Here is a 16427-nt window from a genome sequence, read left to right on the forward strand (position 1 = left end):
TCACTGGAGCTTCCTCAGGTCTAGGTGAGACAAATAATAAGCTAGGCGGTGACGTTGAACTTGGTAGTCCCCCTCCTTATTTCTCCTGCAGACAGTCACCTGTGAGGGTCAGGAGAAGCCATAAGAATGAATTAGCCAGCCAGGCAGGGAAAACATCAGGAATGAAAACACAGTCAAAGCCAAAGGCCTGATGTGTCTCTCTTCTTCTCTTCTCTGTTTGGGGTTCTTCCTTAAAATGACTTCTTCCTTCTCTTGTCTCAATTATTACTCTACCCATATACCTCTTATATTTCCTTCTTTCTGAATTAATTAATATTCATAAAACACCTTTCAATCACATATAGAATTGCCTGCCACCCATTAGTAATACATAAATGGCTTATGTTACCAGTTGCATCTAAATTATCTAGCATCTTGCAATCATTTATGATTCTATCATTTTTATTATCTGTCATGTATTAATAATATATTGTCTGTTATATCTATCTATCTATCTATCTATCTATCTATCTATCTATCTATCTATCTATCTATCAACCATCTGCATTTTCCACTGTCCCTTAGCATCTGTTAAACATCAATAAATTACATTTTATATATTTTAACTATCTAGTACTTTTCTATTTATATATAATCATTTTCCTCCAAATTTTGTTCTCATCTCATTCTAATCCTTGTTCCTGTGCTTTCTTCCTACTGTCACTCTCCTACCGTAGAGGAGAAATAACCGACATACAATAAAGTCCACACATTTAAGCACTTAGTCACAGTGGGATGTGTCTCTACTCCCAGACATTAGGAAGGGGAGTTAGGAAGATGGCTAATTTAATATTGGCCTGGACTATACAGTAAAATTTTGATTCAAAAAGAAATAAATTATTTGGTAAGTTTTTAGTACAACTCAGAAAAGAGAAATACCCACTCATCACCGCTGGGCTCTGCTTTGTCATACTCTTCCTTCTCTGTCATTTGCATACTATTTTGTTTCAAGAAATCTCTGAGATGATTTCTATTTTTACAGATCAATTCATTATTTTTCTAGCATTCAGTCATTGACATATACCTTATGGTGAAAACTGAGTTTGTTTTTAGGTTCAATTCTTTCTTTCTTTCTTTCTTTCTTTTTTTTTTTTTTTTTTTTTTTTTGACTTGGTTATGACTAAAACGGTAGTTATACACATAATTTTTGCACTAGATTTTGATAGGTGTTTTTTAAATACTTTTAAAACATTTTTATATGATTATTCTGATTATATTGCCCTTTCCCAACTTCTCCCAGATTTTCTCTACCTCCCTGACCATTCAACTCCATGCCCTTTTGCATTCTTTTTTCAAAAAAACAAAAAGAAATAAAGGACAAAACAGAAGCCGAGTAAGACAAAAAAATTTAAAGTGCTCCCCACCCAAAGGTCCTAATGAATTTCATTCTGCATTGACAAAATACTTCTGGATATAAGGCCTGCTCTGGAGTGTGGTTGATATACCTCATGTTACTTCATTGGTGAATTTTTTTTTTCCTTTTTCAGCATGTATCACTTTCAAGGAGTTTCTTGGCTAGTGGTGGGACTTTGTATCTTACTCTTCTTTATAGTGCTGGAATTTTTTTTTTTTTTTTTTTTTTTTTTTGCTTGAACCTGCAAACCAAAAGCTATGTACCTTTCTCTTGCATAAATTATTAATATTGGGCTGGTTGTGTCTTGTAGTAAGTAAATGTAACTCTCAAATAAATGACCAATCTATATCCCACTAGCTCTAAGTAAGAATTTTTGTTACTTCGTATTTTCGCCAGCACTTACTAGTGTCAGCCGTCTAGTTATCATTTTATTCATTTTGCTATACCATTCCTTATGAGTATCTCACTAGTGACTAATGGTAGCATTTTTAGATCCATTATAGAGCAAGCAGAGGATAGATAATGTAGTATGTATTTCAGAAATATTCATGGTAGGAGTCACACCAAACAAATTATGATATTTTTGACTTGATTTAGTCATACCACACATCACAACTTATACAAATACACATTATTTGTCAAATAAAAATAAAATATCTAATTTTGAAAATTTGATTGTTATCCCATCACTCAAGAGGCAGAAACTGGAAGATTCCAATCTCATGATCCTCCTCAGCTACCTAGTGAATTTGAATATTACTAGCACTAGAATTACAAAAGAAGAATTAAAGAAATTAGCCACATATAGTCTAGAAAAAAAATGCTCACAGAGTATATCACCAACAAAGGACGTGTGCATGTATAGTAGACAAGCATGCACTACATAATCTTAGAACCTTATTTTATAAATGTCAGTATCCATTCATTACAGATAATATTTAAATAAGCTTAGATGGCTACATTAATACCAGGCAACATCCTTTTTTGAGAACACTGCCATTCATGCAGACCATCCTAGACCAAAGAAGGGTTGTATTAGGTTTGCCTGTTTAAAAGTTCTCAACAACTCAGAACGGAGAATACAGGGCACACCCCCACCCCCTTTTTTCTTGCTCACCAGGAAGCAGCACATCAGGCATGTGATGAGTACCAGCAGTACCGCCAAACAGATAAGAATGATAGCCCAGAAAGGAAGACCTGAGGAGATAAACACTGGAGTGAACCCTCCATGCCAACTCCTTCCTTGCAATTCTCCCTGAGCCCAGTACAGCCTAATGATAGGTGTAAATCTTGTGGAGATAGCTTAGAGGATCAATGTTATGACTCAGTCTCCCACTTCTTGCTGTATGCGTCCCAGGCAGGACAAAAATCCTATGTCTGTCCACTCTACCTCAACAGTCTTCGCCATAGTTGGACCCTCTTTTATTGTGACCCTCTACACCCAGCACTCTATGACAAGATTACAGAGGGGGTGCTCCCTGTGATACTCCAGGCATGGGTCATTGCCTTACCAGAATTCTTCATCATATCATCATCTCTGTTTTGAGAATACCCTGGAAATAAATAAAATGGAGAGGGCATGTGAGTATGTCTTTCTTACATATTTTAAGATGTTCAAGACAAGGTTTCTTTGTGTAGCTGTGGCTATCCCAAAATTCTCCTTGTAAACTAGGCTAACATTGAACTAAGAGATATACCTCTAGCTGCCTACTGAGTGCTGTGGTTATAATTCTGACCATGCCTGGCCAGTCTTTACATTTTGAGGCTTGGTAAAAAAGCCAAGGTCTTAAATATGGAAGGAGAGTCCTATACTATCGAGATACACCCTTGCTTTATTGTTTTATTTTTATTTTTAAAATTTTGTTCCTTTGAGACAGGGTCTCATTATATAGCCAAAGCTGGTCTAAAGCTCACAATTTATACAAAGCTGGCCTTGAACTCACAAGAGATCTACCTGCCTCTACCCCCACAGAACTTAGACTAAAGAAATGCATCACCATGCCTAGCTATTCTTTAAATAAAACTTTTTCAGAAATATAGAGAAACAGAGTAGTGTAATAAATACTGTTTAAGTTTATCTATATTTTCTCCAAATAAAATAGTTATAAATAGTTTCCATTTACTACCCTTGCTTCATTTAGCATTTTCATTCAAATTTTAAAATCATTTGGACATCACAAATTATACCTTGAAAAAAAAAAAAAAACCAAAACCCAAAAAAATCTAGCTAAGAACCTCTGGCTGGAAATGTCATTCTGCCTACACTGACCATGGTGCCTTACCATCTACAAAGACACTCTTCCTGTCCAATGTGAAGTTCAGCAGCTGGGTGCCATTTTGTGTCATCCGAAGGAATTCTTCATAGATAGCAACTCTGTCCACCCGGTCCACTCGCCTAGCCAATGGTGAGAAGTTACATAGGGAATCTACTCCTGTGTGGTTGTTGTTGATGACAGACCTGAGAGGGTATAGAGGATGAAAAAGGAAGTTCATCATTTTATCTTGATTACAGATGCACTCTGATAGGATTGCCTTGGGGAATTTTGTCCGAAAATGTCAACATTTGGCATTTGCACTTTCTGATACGGTTATTATATATATCATGCTGGTACTAAATACTTACACTGTGGCAGGGCCTAAATGAGTCATTTGTTTTGTATTCTTCGTACTTAAAGCTCTGTGGTCATTGTATAATGCCAAAGGATTGTAAGAGCCACAGGTTACAGAGAAGGGTCTTGAAACTGTATTTTCTAGACATAACTGAATCACTGCATTCAGGAATGTCAAGCTGCTGTAGTTACCTACAAAGAGCTTACCCAAAATCAATCCAGGCTACAACCTTATTGTAAAAGTACCACACACTTTTTTCATTGAACATGGAGAAACCAACCTGGAACCAACTGGGAAGATTCTTTCCTAATGGCTATCTTTCACAGTTATGTGAGTTTCTGGCAGGGGGAGGATGAGCTGGGAGGAATCACTAGCAATCTTACTCAGCTGTGATTTCTGGGAGCTATAATTATGACCAGTCTGGGACGAGTTTTTCATGGGTTTAGTGAAGGCACAAATGGTATGGGGGTAACAAATTATTATGCAAATGTATTAAGACCTGCTTGCTCTATAGGAGGAAACATGCCTGGTTTTAAAAAACTAGCCAAGAACTCAGTGCTGTGGAGCTCATAGCTCCCAAGAGTGAGCCCCACTACTATTGTTTTTCTAAATGGACATAGTTAAAAAGCCTGACATGTAAGATGACTAAGTGACTGGAGTTTTCAGACCTCATCAGAAACGTTTCTTTGTGCAATTGATGGCAGTTAACACAGAATTTCACAACTGATCAAAATCTCTTTAGAGAGAGTAAGTCTCTGTAGAGAGCCTAGCTACAAATTGGAAATGTATATCTCAAGTGGTTTTCTTAAGTCTCAGAAACCACATAAAAGAGGAAACAGAAAGACTTACAAATTAAAGTCTGGAGAATACTGAACCAGAGTCTTCTTGATATAACAGGACAGCTGCCCTCATGAACTCCTATATTGTCTGCACAGGACCTGCACAAACTGCAGCTAGTCAACTTTCCTACATGAGTGGGAGGGGCTCACAAGTCTGCACCACAGCTGAAGAGCAACTGGAAGTCGACGGCTTCTGAGGGAGGGCCTGTTTTCTAAGGGTGTGGTAGACTGACTACACTCCAGTTGCTAGTTCCCATACATGAATATATGTGGAGCATGTACTGGACTTAAAGAAGAGAGGATACAAAGATTGGAGAGTTAAGGGTGGATCAGGGAGGAGCTAATGAATAAATGATGAGTGAATATGACCTGGGAGATGAGAGGCTCTCAGGACTCTAATAGATGGACCTTAGATCCCCTACAGTTGGGGTGAGGGAACTTGTAGAGTCCACCTCCAGGAAAAAAACAGGGAATCAAGTGGAGGGATAAGGTTGCTATTCCACAGTTAATAACCTCTGACCCAGAATTGTTCCTGTCTGAAAGAATTGCAGGAACAAAAATGGAAAAGTACCTGAGGAAAAGGAGGTCTACTGACAGGCCCAAATTGAGATCCAGTTCAGGGGGAGGCCTTAAGTCCTGACACTATTACCGATGCTATGGTGTGCTTATAAACAGGGGCCTATCGTGACTGCCCTCTGAAAGGTCTGACAAGCAGCTGAAAGAGTCAAATGCCAATAGTTACACCCAACCAATGGACAGAAGCTGGTGACCCCTGTGGTTGAATTAGGGAAAAGCTGGAAGAAGCTAAGAAGGAGGGTGACCCCATAGGAAAACCAGCAGTCTCAACTAACCTGGACCCCTTGGATCTCGCAGACACTGAGCCACTAACCAGACATCATATACCAGTTGATATGAGGCCCCCAACAAATATACAGCAGAGGACTGCCAGGTCTGGACTCAGTCAGAAAATATGTGCCTAATTCTTGAGACACTTGGGGCCCCAGGGAGTGGGGAGCTCTAGTGGGGTGGGGGGGTGAGGCTGTGGGAACACCCTTTTGGAGATGGTTTGTGGGGCCTGAGGGAAAAGAGGAGTGGGATGTGGAACAGTTGGTGTGTGGACTGAAAGGGGGATAATGTCTGGATTGTAAGAAAAGGTTAAAGAATAATATTTCTAAAAAGAAAAGCATCTCACTCTGTAGTCCTGGTTATCATGGAACCCACGATATAGACCATGTTGGCCTCAAACTCAAAGAGATCCACCAACCTCTATGTACCAAATGCTGGATGAAAGGTGCATGCCACTATGCCAGGTCCTATATAAAATTCTTAATGAATTAACTAAAATATATTTTAAATGTATCAGTGATGGGTGTGGTGGTTTTTAATAAGAATGGTCCCCATAGGCTCATAGATACAAATGTGTGTTTATCAGGGAATGGTACTACGGGAAAGGATTGGAGGTGTGTCCTTGTGGGAGGAAGTATTTCACTATTGTTCTCAGCTAACTATCCAGCATGCCTGTCTATGTTCCACCGTGTTGTCTGCCTTGATGATAATGGACTAAACCTCTGAAACTATAATTAAGCTCCAGTTGATTGTGGTCTTTTATAAAAGCTGTCTTGATCATGGTGTTCCTTCACAGCAATAGAACACTGACTAGGACACTCCCAACACTAACCAGATTTCAATCCTTTATCTGATGTCATTTCACTTATACTTTGATATGAGATAGGACCTAGCATCAGTAATGCCATTTTGTCTCACTTTGTTGATGAGTTCTTTGCAAAAACCCTGTCCTCGGGGTTTTCTATTATGGTGGCCTAGCTCAGAACTTGCTCTATAGAGAAATTCCACGGCAGCTGTCAAAACTATTCAGTGGTTGTTTATACGGTTCCCCTAAAGAGTGAAATAGGGGCTATCTCAGTCTCTGTTCCCTGCCATCGGCTTCCTTTTTTCCTAGTTGGACTTACTGGTTAGGCCTCAGTGGGAGAGAATTCCATAGCCTTTCAGGGATTAGATGCCCAAGGGTAGTGTGGTACCCAAAGGGGGATCCCGTTTTCTAAGGAGAAGGGGAGCGAACACTGGGGGGGGGGAAAGATTTGTAAAGGTGGACTGGGAAGGAAGGAGGAAAGGGGACTGTGATCGGGACATAAAATAAAAACTAAATTTAAAGAGGGAAAAATAAATAAATATAATAAAACTACAAAAAAGGCAATGATCATGTTTAATGTTTAAGTTGCCTGAGAGAAAGAGATACTAGTTGAAGCAAGCAAGAAGTAAACCAAAACTTTGAAAGAGAAAATTGAGGAATAACTACTTTATAAAAGGAGTTGTTAAATTTCAGATGTATTCCTGAGTATTAAGAAAGGTCCCAATGTGTGAGACTATTTGCAATTCTGTGAGAATGTCAAAAGAAATAATTTCTTTAGGTTGGCATAATATCTAAAAAAAAAAAAAAACAAAAAAACAAAAACAAAAACAAAAACAAAAACAAAAACAAAAAAAAAAAAAAAACAAAACAAACCCTGATCAATTCAATGCATCATATAAATAGAATCAAGGAATACACTCACGCACACCCCCCCCCCCCACACACACAGGGTTAGGAAGAAGAGAACAAGAGATGACAAAACATATAATGTTATGCAATAAGAAAAAATTCAAATAAAACCTTGACAATCATAAATGTAGCATAGAAAAAGAACAGAAAAGAGGATCTATGCATAGTTCAAGTTCATGACTAACATAGTATTTAATCATGGAAGTTTGAGAAAATTTACTTATATGACCAGAAATAGTAAAATGATGTTAGGCTTCACTTGTATATTATTCATACTATGCTGAGAGCTACAATTAGACATATATATATATGTAACCAAGATTAAAATCAATGTGTAGACCTTTGTTTTCAGGTAGCTTGGGTTTTCATGTACAGATTACTAACACACACACACACACACACACACACACACACACACACACACACACCTAAAACCTATGCAATTTAGGATATAATATCATATTTTTGGAGTTTCTATACCCTAGCAACATTCTGAAAATAAAATTAAAAATAAGGTTTGTTCTTTATTGCATCAAAGAATAGGCAATAAATATTTAGGAATAAACTTAACAAAAGAAATGTAAGTCCTTTACATTTGAAAGTAAAAAAATAAAAAAGAAAAGCTGAAAAGAAAAATTAGGAGATTTATCTGAACTTGGAAGCACTAAGCTGGTAAGTTTAGTTCCTTCAGAAGTTGGGGCAGAAAGAGCCAATGTTTTAGACCTGCCTAGACAGTAGAGTGAGTATAAGGCTAGCCTAAGAAACTTGGTGAGACACTGTCTTAAAATTAAGAATAAACACAAGCTATGGATAGAAAGGTGTAGTAGAGCATTTGTGTAGAATACACCACTGAGGGGCTGGCAAAGCATCTCGGCAGGTAGCAAGCCACCTGAAAGTGACCAACCTGAAAATGACCAACAAGGAGCTGGAGGCATGACTCACAGGTAGAGAGCACGTACTCAACATTCGTAAGATGCTAGGTTCTATATGTAATGCCACAACACAAAAGATGCTTAACTTGTCTTAGTTACTAGTTACTCTACTGAACCACATGACTAAGCTGCTAGGGTCTGCAACATGCACTTCTAGCCAATATTATTTTCCTTGGGCCGTGGACTTTAGTAGTTTTTTTTTTTTTTTTTTTTTTTTTTTTTTTTTTTAACCTACTACTTTCTATCTCCTTGCTTCCTTTTTACTATGTTAAAAAGAAGTTCATTACCCTGGCTTTATAACAGAATTTCCCCAACAGCCTTTAAAATGTACCCTTACTTGGGATTCAATTCAAATAAATTAAATACAAATGTTTATCAGCCCCTGGGTATGAATATTTCATTTTCAAAAGCTCACAGGATGATATGCAGTAAGGGTCAAGACCCACTTAGCACATAATTAGCTGCCATTGCACTGATGTTTTTTTTCAGCAATCTTACCAGGCATGGTTACTCTATCCTCTGATTCCTGCATTTGGACAGCAGAGGCCAGAGGATTCAAGATTATCTTCAATTACACAGTGGATCTGAGGCGAGCTTGTGCTATGTGAAACCATATCTCAGAATACAAAATAAAACAAAATGATCTGTTGCAGATCATTTTTCTTCCCTTCGTCACAAGCAGACATTTGTAGAAAATACAGCATATAGTTTGATAACAGAAAAGAAACAAGGACACAAGGAAAACTATATTTATCTAGGACTGAGATACTTGGAGAGCTAGTTTCAGATGTATATCTGAATGCTAATCAAATGGGGTCTACATTATCATGGGCTCCAAAATATTTCCTCAGGTAAGATTCTGAGGTCCTTTTGAAAAATGTTTGTATTATGTTTATTTATTTGCATGTGTGTGTGTGTGTGTGTGTGTGTGTGTGTGTGTGTGTGTGTGTGTGTGTATGTGTGATCACATATGCTACATTGTTTATATGGAGGTCAGAGGACAAATATTAGTAGACAGTTCTCTTTCTACCATAAGCATCTTGGAGATTGAACTCATGTATTATTCTTGGTAGCAAGTGTATTTATCTATTTAGAAATCTCATGGACCAAGAGAATCTCAGATCTTGAATAGACTTTTTTCTAATCTAATGAGAAAAAACAAAAAACAAAAAACAAAAAAACCTTAGGGACAAATGATGGTTTGTTTATTTGAAATAAGATGTCACAGAATAGCCCAAGTTGGTCTTGAACTTCTGATCCTCTTTTCTCAGTTTTCCATACTTTTAAAAACTCCTTTATTTCTTCCTTTCTTTTAAAAAATTGGTTATTTTATTTATTTACACTTCAAATATTGTCTCCCTTCCCAGCCTCCCCCATGCCCCCATCCTATTCCCCTCCCCTTTGCCTCTATGAGGGTGCTTCTCCACCCACCCTTTTACCATCCCAATGTTCCATACTTAAGACAGACATTGACAGGTGTGAAGGCCACTGAAGGTAAACTCTACCCACATAATCAGCTTTTGACTCTATAGCCTGACTCCCTTGCTAACGAGAGAAACACATCGCACTAGAACTCCTTAAATAGCCATGATGGCACATGCCTTTAATCCCAGCATACAGGATGAAGAGCTAGGCAGAGCTCTGTCAGTTCCACGATAGCCTGGCCTACAGAGTGAGTTCCAGAATGTGCAGGGCTACATAAAAAACCTTGGCTTGAAAAAATCAAAATAAAACAAATAGGTAAATAAATAAATAAAATTTATATTAAAAGGTGGCAATAATGTTATGGTTTTGTTAAAGTCCTTTTTGGCAAAGCTATTGCTCTCTGGATAAAGGGATGAATACTGAATTCTTTAGCTTGTGTAAAGCCATAGCATTCTGTTCTGCTTTGATGATAAGATTTATTACACAACACTGTCCTGTTCCTTAAGAGTTTATCCAACCTGGCCTTTCAGTCATCTGGTCAGTATCTGAAGCAATGCCAAGGAGATAGAAATAATTATCCTCTCGATAAAGTAATATATTTCTTCTCACCGGAAGATCCTGTTTTAATGAAACTGCTTTTAGATTCTCATTGTCTGATTTTTTTAGTTCTAATTTAAAAATTACCTTTTTTTTTTCCTTAATGCCAGGCAAAGTCCTAAGCATGTTTTCCCTGACAGCCTGAGCCTTCTTAATCTTTCTCTGAAGACTTCCTTTAAGGTCTACGGCACATACACTTTCTACACTGCTTGAAGACCTGTAAAGGCAGAACGACTCAAAAAGCATAGATTTTTCTTTTCCTCTTCTTCCTCCTCCTTGCAGGTCTTAGGATTTACACCTTGCTTACACTGTTGTTTTTCTTTCATAGTCTAATAAACAATTTCTCAGGTTCTCTTCTTAGTTCTTTAATGAGTCTAAACCTGCAAATTGGAACCTTAGTTCTCCTGGAAAAAGACAGAGACTACAGACATGCCACCATGCCTGGCTCCATGTGGTGGTTCTTGACTATTCATCTTATCCACAAATCAACTTCTTTATATTTAAATCTAGGTTAGTCCAAGAAAGTCTAGCTTGTTTGAATATTGCTAATTTTAATATATGTACATATTTTACACTCTGAATTCTTTGGCCCCTCCTACCAATCACAATCATATCTGATAGGCTTTAAGCTAGTTGGACTTCCTGTTTTAGGAAAAAGCAAGTATTTTGGCAACAGTTTTATATCCCTTGGGTTGACTTCCCTAAAATAGGAACCAAGAAATTATGAAAAATAAATCACTTTAATTTCTCTCCCCCAGCCCAGCTCCAGGGTAACAGATTCATGAGTTTATGCCAGGTTTTTGTTTGTTTGTTTGTTTGTTTTTTTTTTCTTTTGTTTTTTGGTTCTACGGGTCTCCAAATCTTGCAAGGGAAGCATTTTACCCACGTGAGCCATTTCCTTTTGTAACCACACTGTGGCTGCTGTCCTTGATGTGGCCAGCAGAGAGAAATGTTGTCCCACAGCTGTTGCTCCAGGCTGCATTATTTTACTGTAAGGAGATTCTACACATTTGTTATTTCCCAGATTTGCTTGTGCACAACTCCAATTCCAGCACTCCATGCCAGAAGTGGAGGTAGGGGGACCAGAAATTCTAGGTCATATTTAGTGGCATAATGAGGTTGAGACTAAGAAGTTCATAGGGTCATTTGATCCTGAATTGGCACTTACCTAAAGGCTAAAACTTGGCAGTTAGAAAAGTAATGCTTGATGCTGCTGTTTCTGAAAAGCTGATTGAGCTGAAAAATAAGACAATGTTTCCTAAGTCAGAACCACATGGCCCATTGTGAAAAAAATTTGACAGTCACTGAGCTCACTTCCCAATTTATGATTTCATTGACAAATAAAAACCCAAGCATAGGATGTCTTGTTCCAGGATATGACATAGCTGTAGAAGCCTTTGCTAGCTATTGAGTCTCTGTGTGTTCTTTTCAGTCTAAAACTGGAAATAAAAATGTGTCTTTAAGAGCTCTTATTTTTTAAAAATTGCCCACTGTCCCAGTGTTCAAAGTCAGTTTCTGCCTGGGAGTGAAGTGGACAAGCTACACCATTCTCACCGCATATTCAATAGTTCTTTTGATTTGCTTGTGTTTGGTGGTGCCTGGCTGGGCTATGTCTTGGGAATAGGGTAGGTTGGTGATGGTGAAGTTCAAGTTGAATTGCTGAGCACTGGAACTGCTTGTTGGTATTTCGGCTGGCAGAAGAATGGATGTGTTCATGTCTAGAGAGAGAAAAAAAGAGAGGGAGGGAAGGAGGAGAGAGAGAGAAAGAGAGAGAGAGAGAGAGAGAGAGAGAGAGAGAGAGAGAGAGAGAGAGAGAGAGAGAGAGAGAGAGAGAGAGGTGTAAAACTTCCACATCAATTACTTATAAACAACTAAAGGACCCTAGGGGTTTTCGCCAGCTTTACACCCACTGCCCCAGGTCAAGGCTAGGCCATGTTCCATTTTTCACCCACAGTTCTTAGGAGGAGTAGGAAAATTTTTGAAAAGACACAGAATGTCCTGACTGATAGTTACCTGACCCTCTCATTCCAGATAAAGTTTGAATGCCTGTCACATGATTGCTAGATGATAGATTCAAAGGCTAATATGCTTAGCCAATGAATTTAAATTATAATCTTGCTGATGTAACCTGTACCCTAAAAAATATTAAAAACTGCTTGTAACAGCCTTTCACGGTCACTTCTCCTCTGGATGTAGGCTACTCCAGTGCACTGGACTAATAAACTTCTTGCTTTTGCATCGATCCCCAATCTCTTGTTTAATTCATGGGAGCCTCAAATAGATAAAACTCAGTTTGGGTCTTATACAATCAGTTAACCATTCATTATATTCATATGGACACTCAAGGAGGTAAGCACATCATCTTAGTTCACATGTAGGTACTAAGAAGATGTTGCATTTAGAATGTACTCACTGTGCAAACCTCAGTCTGAATCTCTAACACTCATAAAAATCTAGTAACAATGACCTGTAGCTATTGTTCTTCTAAGCTTACACAGTACCATATTGCTTTCTGAATTCTTCTCCCCCTACCTATAGTTTAAAATGCCTTTCAGACCTCACTAGAGAAGTGATTTTGCATAGTAGACAGTGACAATATTTAATGAAATTTACACTTGATCAAGTACAGAGAATCCATTTCTCTGGAGTGTTCAGCTACAAATGAGACAACTATACCACACGTATGCACTGTACCTGCAAGGCTTAAGGACCGTTATGAAAGAAAGGGTGGATTTATACTTTCCTTACACTAGAGCTAGAGGTCAGCAAGGATTGTAACAAAATAGCGTCTTCTAGGCATAACAGTCCTGCTGAACTTAAGAACTGACAGTAGTTGTGGTTGTCTTCACAAGACATTTAGAAGACCAATCCAGTAAACATCCACGCATGTATAGGAGAAGGCCTCACAGGCCTCCATTCTTAGTTGAACAACCTGGCAGTTAGAAGAGGGAGATTCACCTCCTTATTTTGGTAAAAGTGTGATCCACCATATTCCTGTGGGTGGCTACAGATCTGCGACTATATGAGCATCACAAGTTGGTCTTGGCGGGTTATGAAAAACAAAAGAAGTTACTACATTGGGAGGGATAGAAGATGAGGGTGGATATGTAAGGAGTTGAAGTGGAGTAGGGGTAAATATGATCAAAATACATTATATGCATTAATGAAATTTCCAAAAAGTTAATACAAATGTTATATTAAATAAGCTACGTGCAGCTGACAAATGTAATCCTAGCACTGGGGAGAAGGACATAGTAAAATTCTTGGATTTTACTGGCTAGCTGGTATGGATTGTGAACTCCAGAAAAAGCCTTAGAAATCTAAGGTGGACCACAATATAAAAAAACCCCTGATACTAACTTCTTCTTGCCTACCATGTACACTACATACACACAAACTTTATATACAAAATAAAATAAATTGCTTAGGTTTATTTGCTTCATATTTGCTTTATCCTTTGGATGAATAATAAACAGGAACCATTAACGTGAGCCTCCAGAAAGTCTCCTTTATGCTCAACAGCCCTTTGCTTTCACCCTATTGACCCCATTGTTTCCACTAATGAAAGTAGCACCACCATTGTACCTATCACATGCAGATTTGTCAACTGGTAGGTGGCACCCAGCCAGTGGGAGGAGGCATTCAGTGTTTTATTCAAGAAGACTTGTTTCACAAGATTGGGGTCCAAATGTGAGGAGAACAATGCCTCAATAGTGACCACCGTGGAGCCGGACCTAGGAACAGAGACCACAAGAATTCAGATAGCAATGAAAACGAGCAATACTTCAAGCTGCTACTTTTAAAACTCAGGAATCTATGAACAGGGATTGGGGTTTTTCAGAATACACTGGATTTCTAGGTACTGTTTTTCTATGCAATTTGTTTTCTAGGAAATAAGCTGAAACAGTTACAATAACAATATCAACACATCTTCAACACTTGATATGTCTACTCTACTCTATCTGAGCAAGATGCACAAAGAAGGCCAAGGAGAAGAAGACTCCGATCTCCACTATTATCAAAAAATAGTAGGCCAAAAAGGTGGTCAATCTTTTGTTTGTGAAAAGGCCCAACAACTTCAGCATTGGGCAGGACATCTAGCCCAAAATAGATATCACATGTTTCATCAAATGCCCCCACTGCAACAGGCTGTAGTGACACACAGCCATCATCTGTAAGTAGCTCAAAGTACCTCCTGCCATTAACCAGTTCACCCAGGCCAGGAACAGAAAACAGCTACTCAGCTGTTCAAGTTTGCCCACGAGTACAGGCCAGAGACAAAGCAAGAGAAGAAGCAAAGGCTACTGGCCTGCACTGAGAAGAAAAATGCTGGCAAAAGGAACATCCAAACTAAGAGACTATCTGTCCTCCAAGCAGGAGTCAATACAGCCACCACCTTAATGGAGAACAAGAAGGCTCAGCTGGTGGTGATTACGCATGATGTAGTGTACATTGAGCTGGTGGTTTTCCTGCTTGTCCTGTATTGAAAGATGGGGGTGCCCTACTGCATCATCAAGGGACAAGCCAGGCTGGGGTACCTCATCCACAGGAAGACATACACCATTGCTGCCTTCACACAGCTTAACTCAGAAGACAAGGGTGCTCCGGCTAAGCTGGTGGAAGCTATTAGGACCAATTATAATGACAGGTACAATGTGATCTGTTGTTACTGGGGAGGCAACATCCTGGGTCCTAGGTTTGTTGCTTTTATTGTCAAGCAGCTAGAAATGCAAAAGCTGAAGAACTGGGTGAAATGGACATTACGCATCCTATATATAAAAAATATATAAAAAAGAAAAAGACTTGATATGTATTAGGATCTTTAAAGAGTGGACCCCATCACCCTGGTGGGATGTGTTTTTATAATTATTCCCATGTTAAATGTCAGAGGTAAGATTGTAAAGATGATTCAGTGGATAACACAAGTTATGGCATAAGCATGAGAACCTGAGTTTAGACCTCATAAAAAAATCTGGGCATACTGTACACAGTCTGACAGCCCCAGCATTATACAGGACAGACAGGAAGATTTCTGGACCTTCCTGGGAGCAAGCCTAACTTCAGGTTCTATGCGATGCCCTGTCTCAAGGGAATAAGGTGGAAAATGATATAGCATGTTTATCTGATATTCAGTGCTGGCCTTTGTCCATGCTTGTGCATTTGCACACTTTTGAATACACCACTCACATATACCACACACCTACAAATAAAGGAATACCAAAGACACTGAGCTTTGGAAGCACTGTATGTCCTGTTTGATGACCCAACACTTCTCAAACGCAGATATCTTTGTTCTTTCTCTAAGACCAGGGTTTAAATTTCATGTTAGTTCTAACCTTTAAAACTTACGTCATGTTGGTGACCAGGCAAGACTGAAATACTTCTTTTAGCTGGCTGCCTGTGTAGAGTGTGGTGACCTGGAAGGAAGGGTAAAGAGGACTGATAAAAAAGAAGTACCATGGAGATGAAGAGATCACCATAAACAATGGGATGTATGAGTCTGTGGACATAGTTCAAATACTTACTCTGCCTCAACCTCCTGTATCCTTCCAGATACCACATAGATGGTATGGATTGGATCTGAAATGTCCTTTGTTGGAGGTACATGTGTTGAAAGCCCAGTCTCTACTGCAGCAATGTGAAGGTCACAGGAATTATTAGATAATGAAGATTGGGCCTTTTATTGACTGATCCAATGAGGGGATTATAAATAAATGAAATATTGGTAAGTAGTGTAACCTAAAGGAAGGTATCTACTTGGAGGAGGCAATTTATTGGAGGTGTGCTGTTGAAAGATATAATCTTGCCCCAGATTCCTCATGTAGGGACAGCTCTACCTTACACACACTCTGGCCATTGTCATGTCTCATGTGTCATGTCTCGTGTGTCACGTCTCACGTCTCACGTCTCATGCCTCACTTTAGGCCCAAAGTAATAAAATTGTCTTGAACACAGACTGATATTCTTGTAGCAATTTGTCGAAACAAAATCACCCTTTGGTAAGCTGTTTATTTCATGCATTTTTTTTTTACAACACAGAAAGCTAACATAATAACCCTTTAAAATCTTTA

At 38.6% G+C, this 16427-nt stretch overlaps 1 protein-coding gene across 1 annotated transcript in view; it reads right to left on the reverse strand.

Moving 5' to 3' along the window:
* Positions 1–16427, reverse strand: part of LOC308430871 (uncharacterized protein) — a gene marked incomplete at both ends in the record, with an annotated part of 216021 nt that continues 199594 nt past the window's right edge. Inside the window, 6 exon segments of the mRNA XM_080930149.1 lie at positions 1–99; positions 2511–2590; positions 2905–2946; positions 3676–3851; positions 11525–11592; positions 11911–11963. Coding sequence (XP_080786275.1) covers positions 1–99; positions 2511–2590; positions 2905–2946; positions 3676–3851; positions 11525–11592; positions 11911–11963 — 518 coding nt within the window.

This window comes from Micromys minutus (assembly GCF_963924665.1).
Source record: "Micromys minutus genome assembly, chromosome: 16".
Taxonomy (NCBI): Eukaryota; Metazoa; Chordata; class Mammalia; order Rodentia; family Muridae; genus Micromys; species Micromys minutus.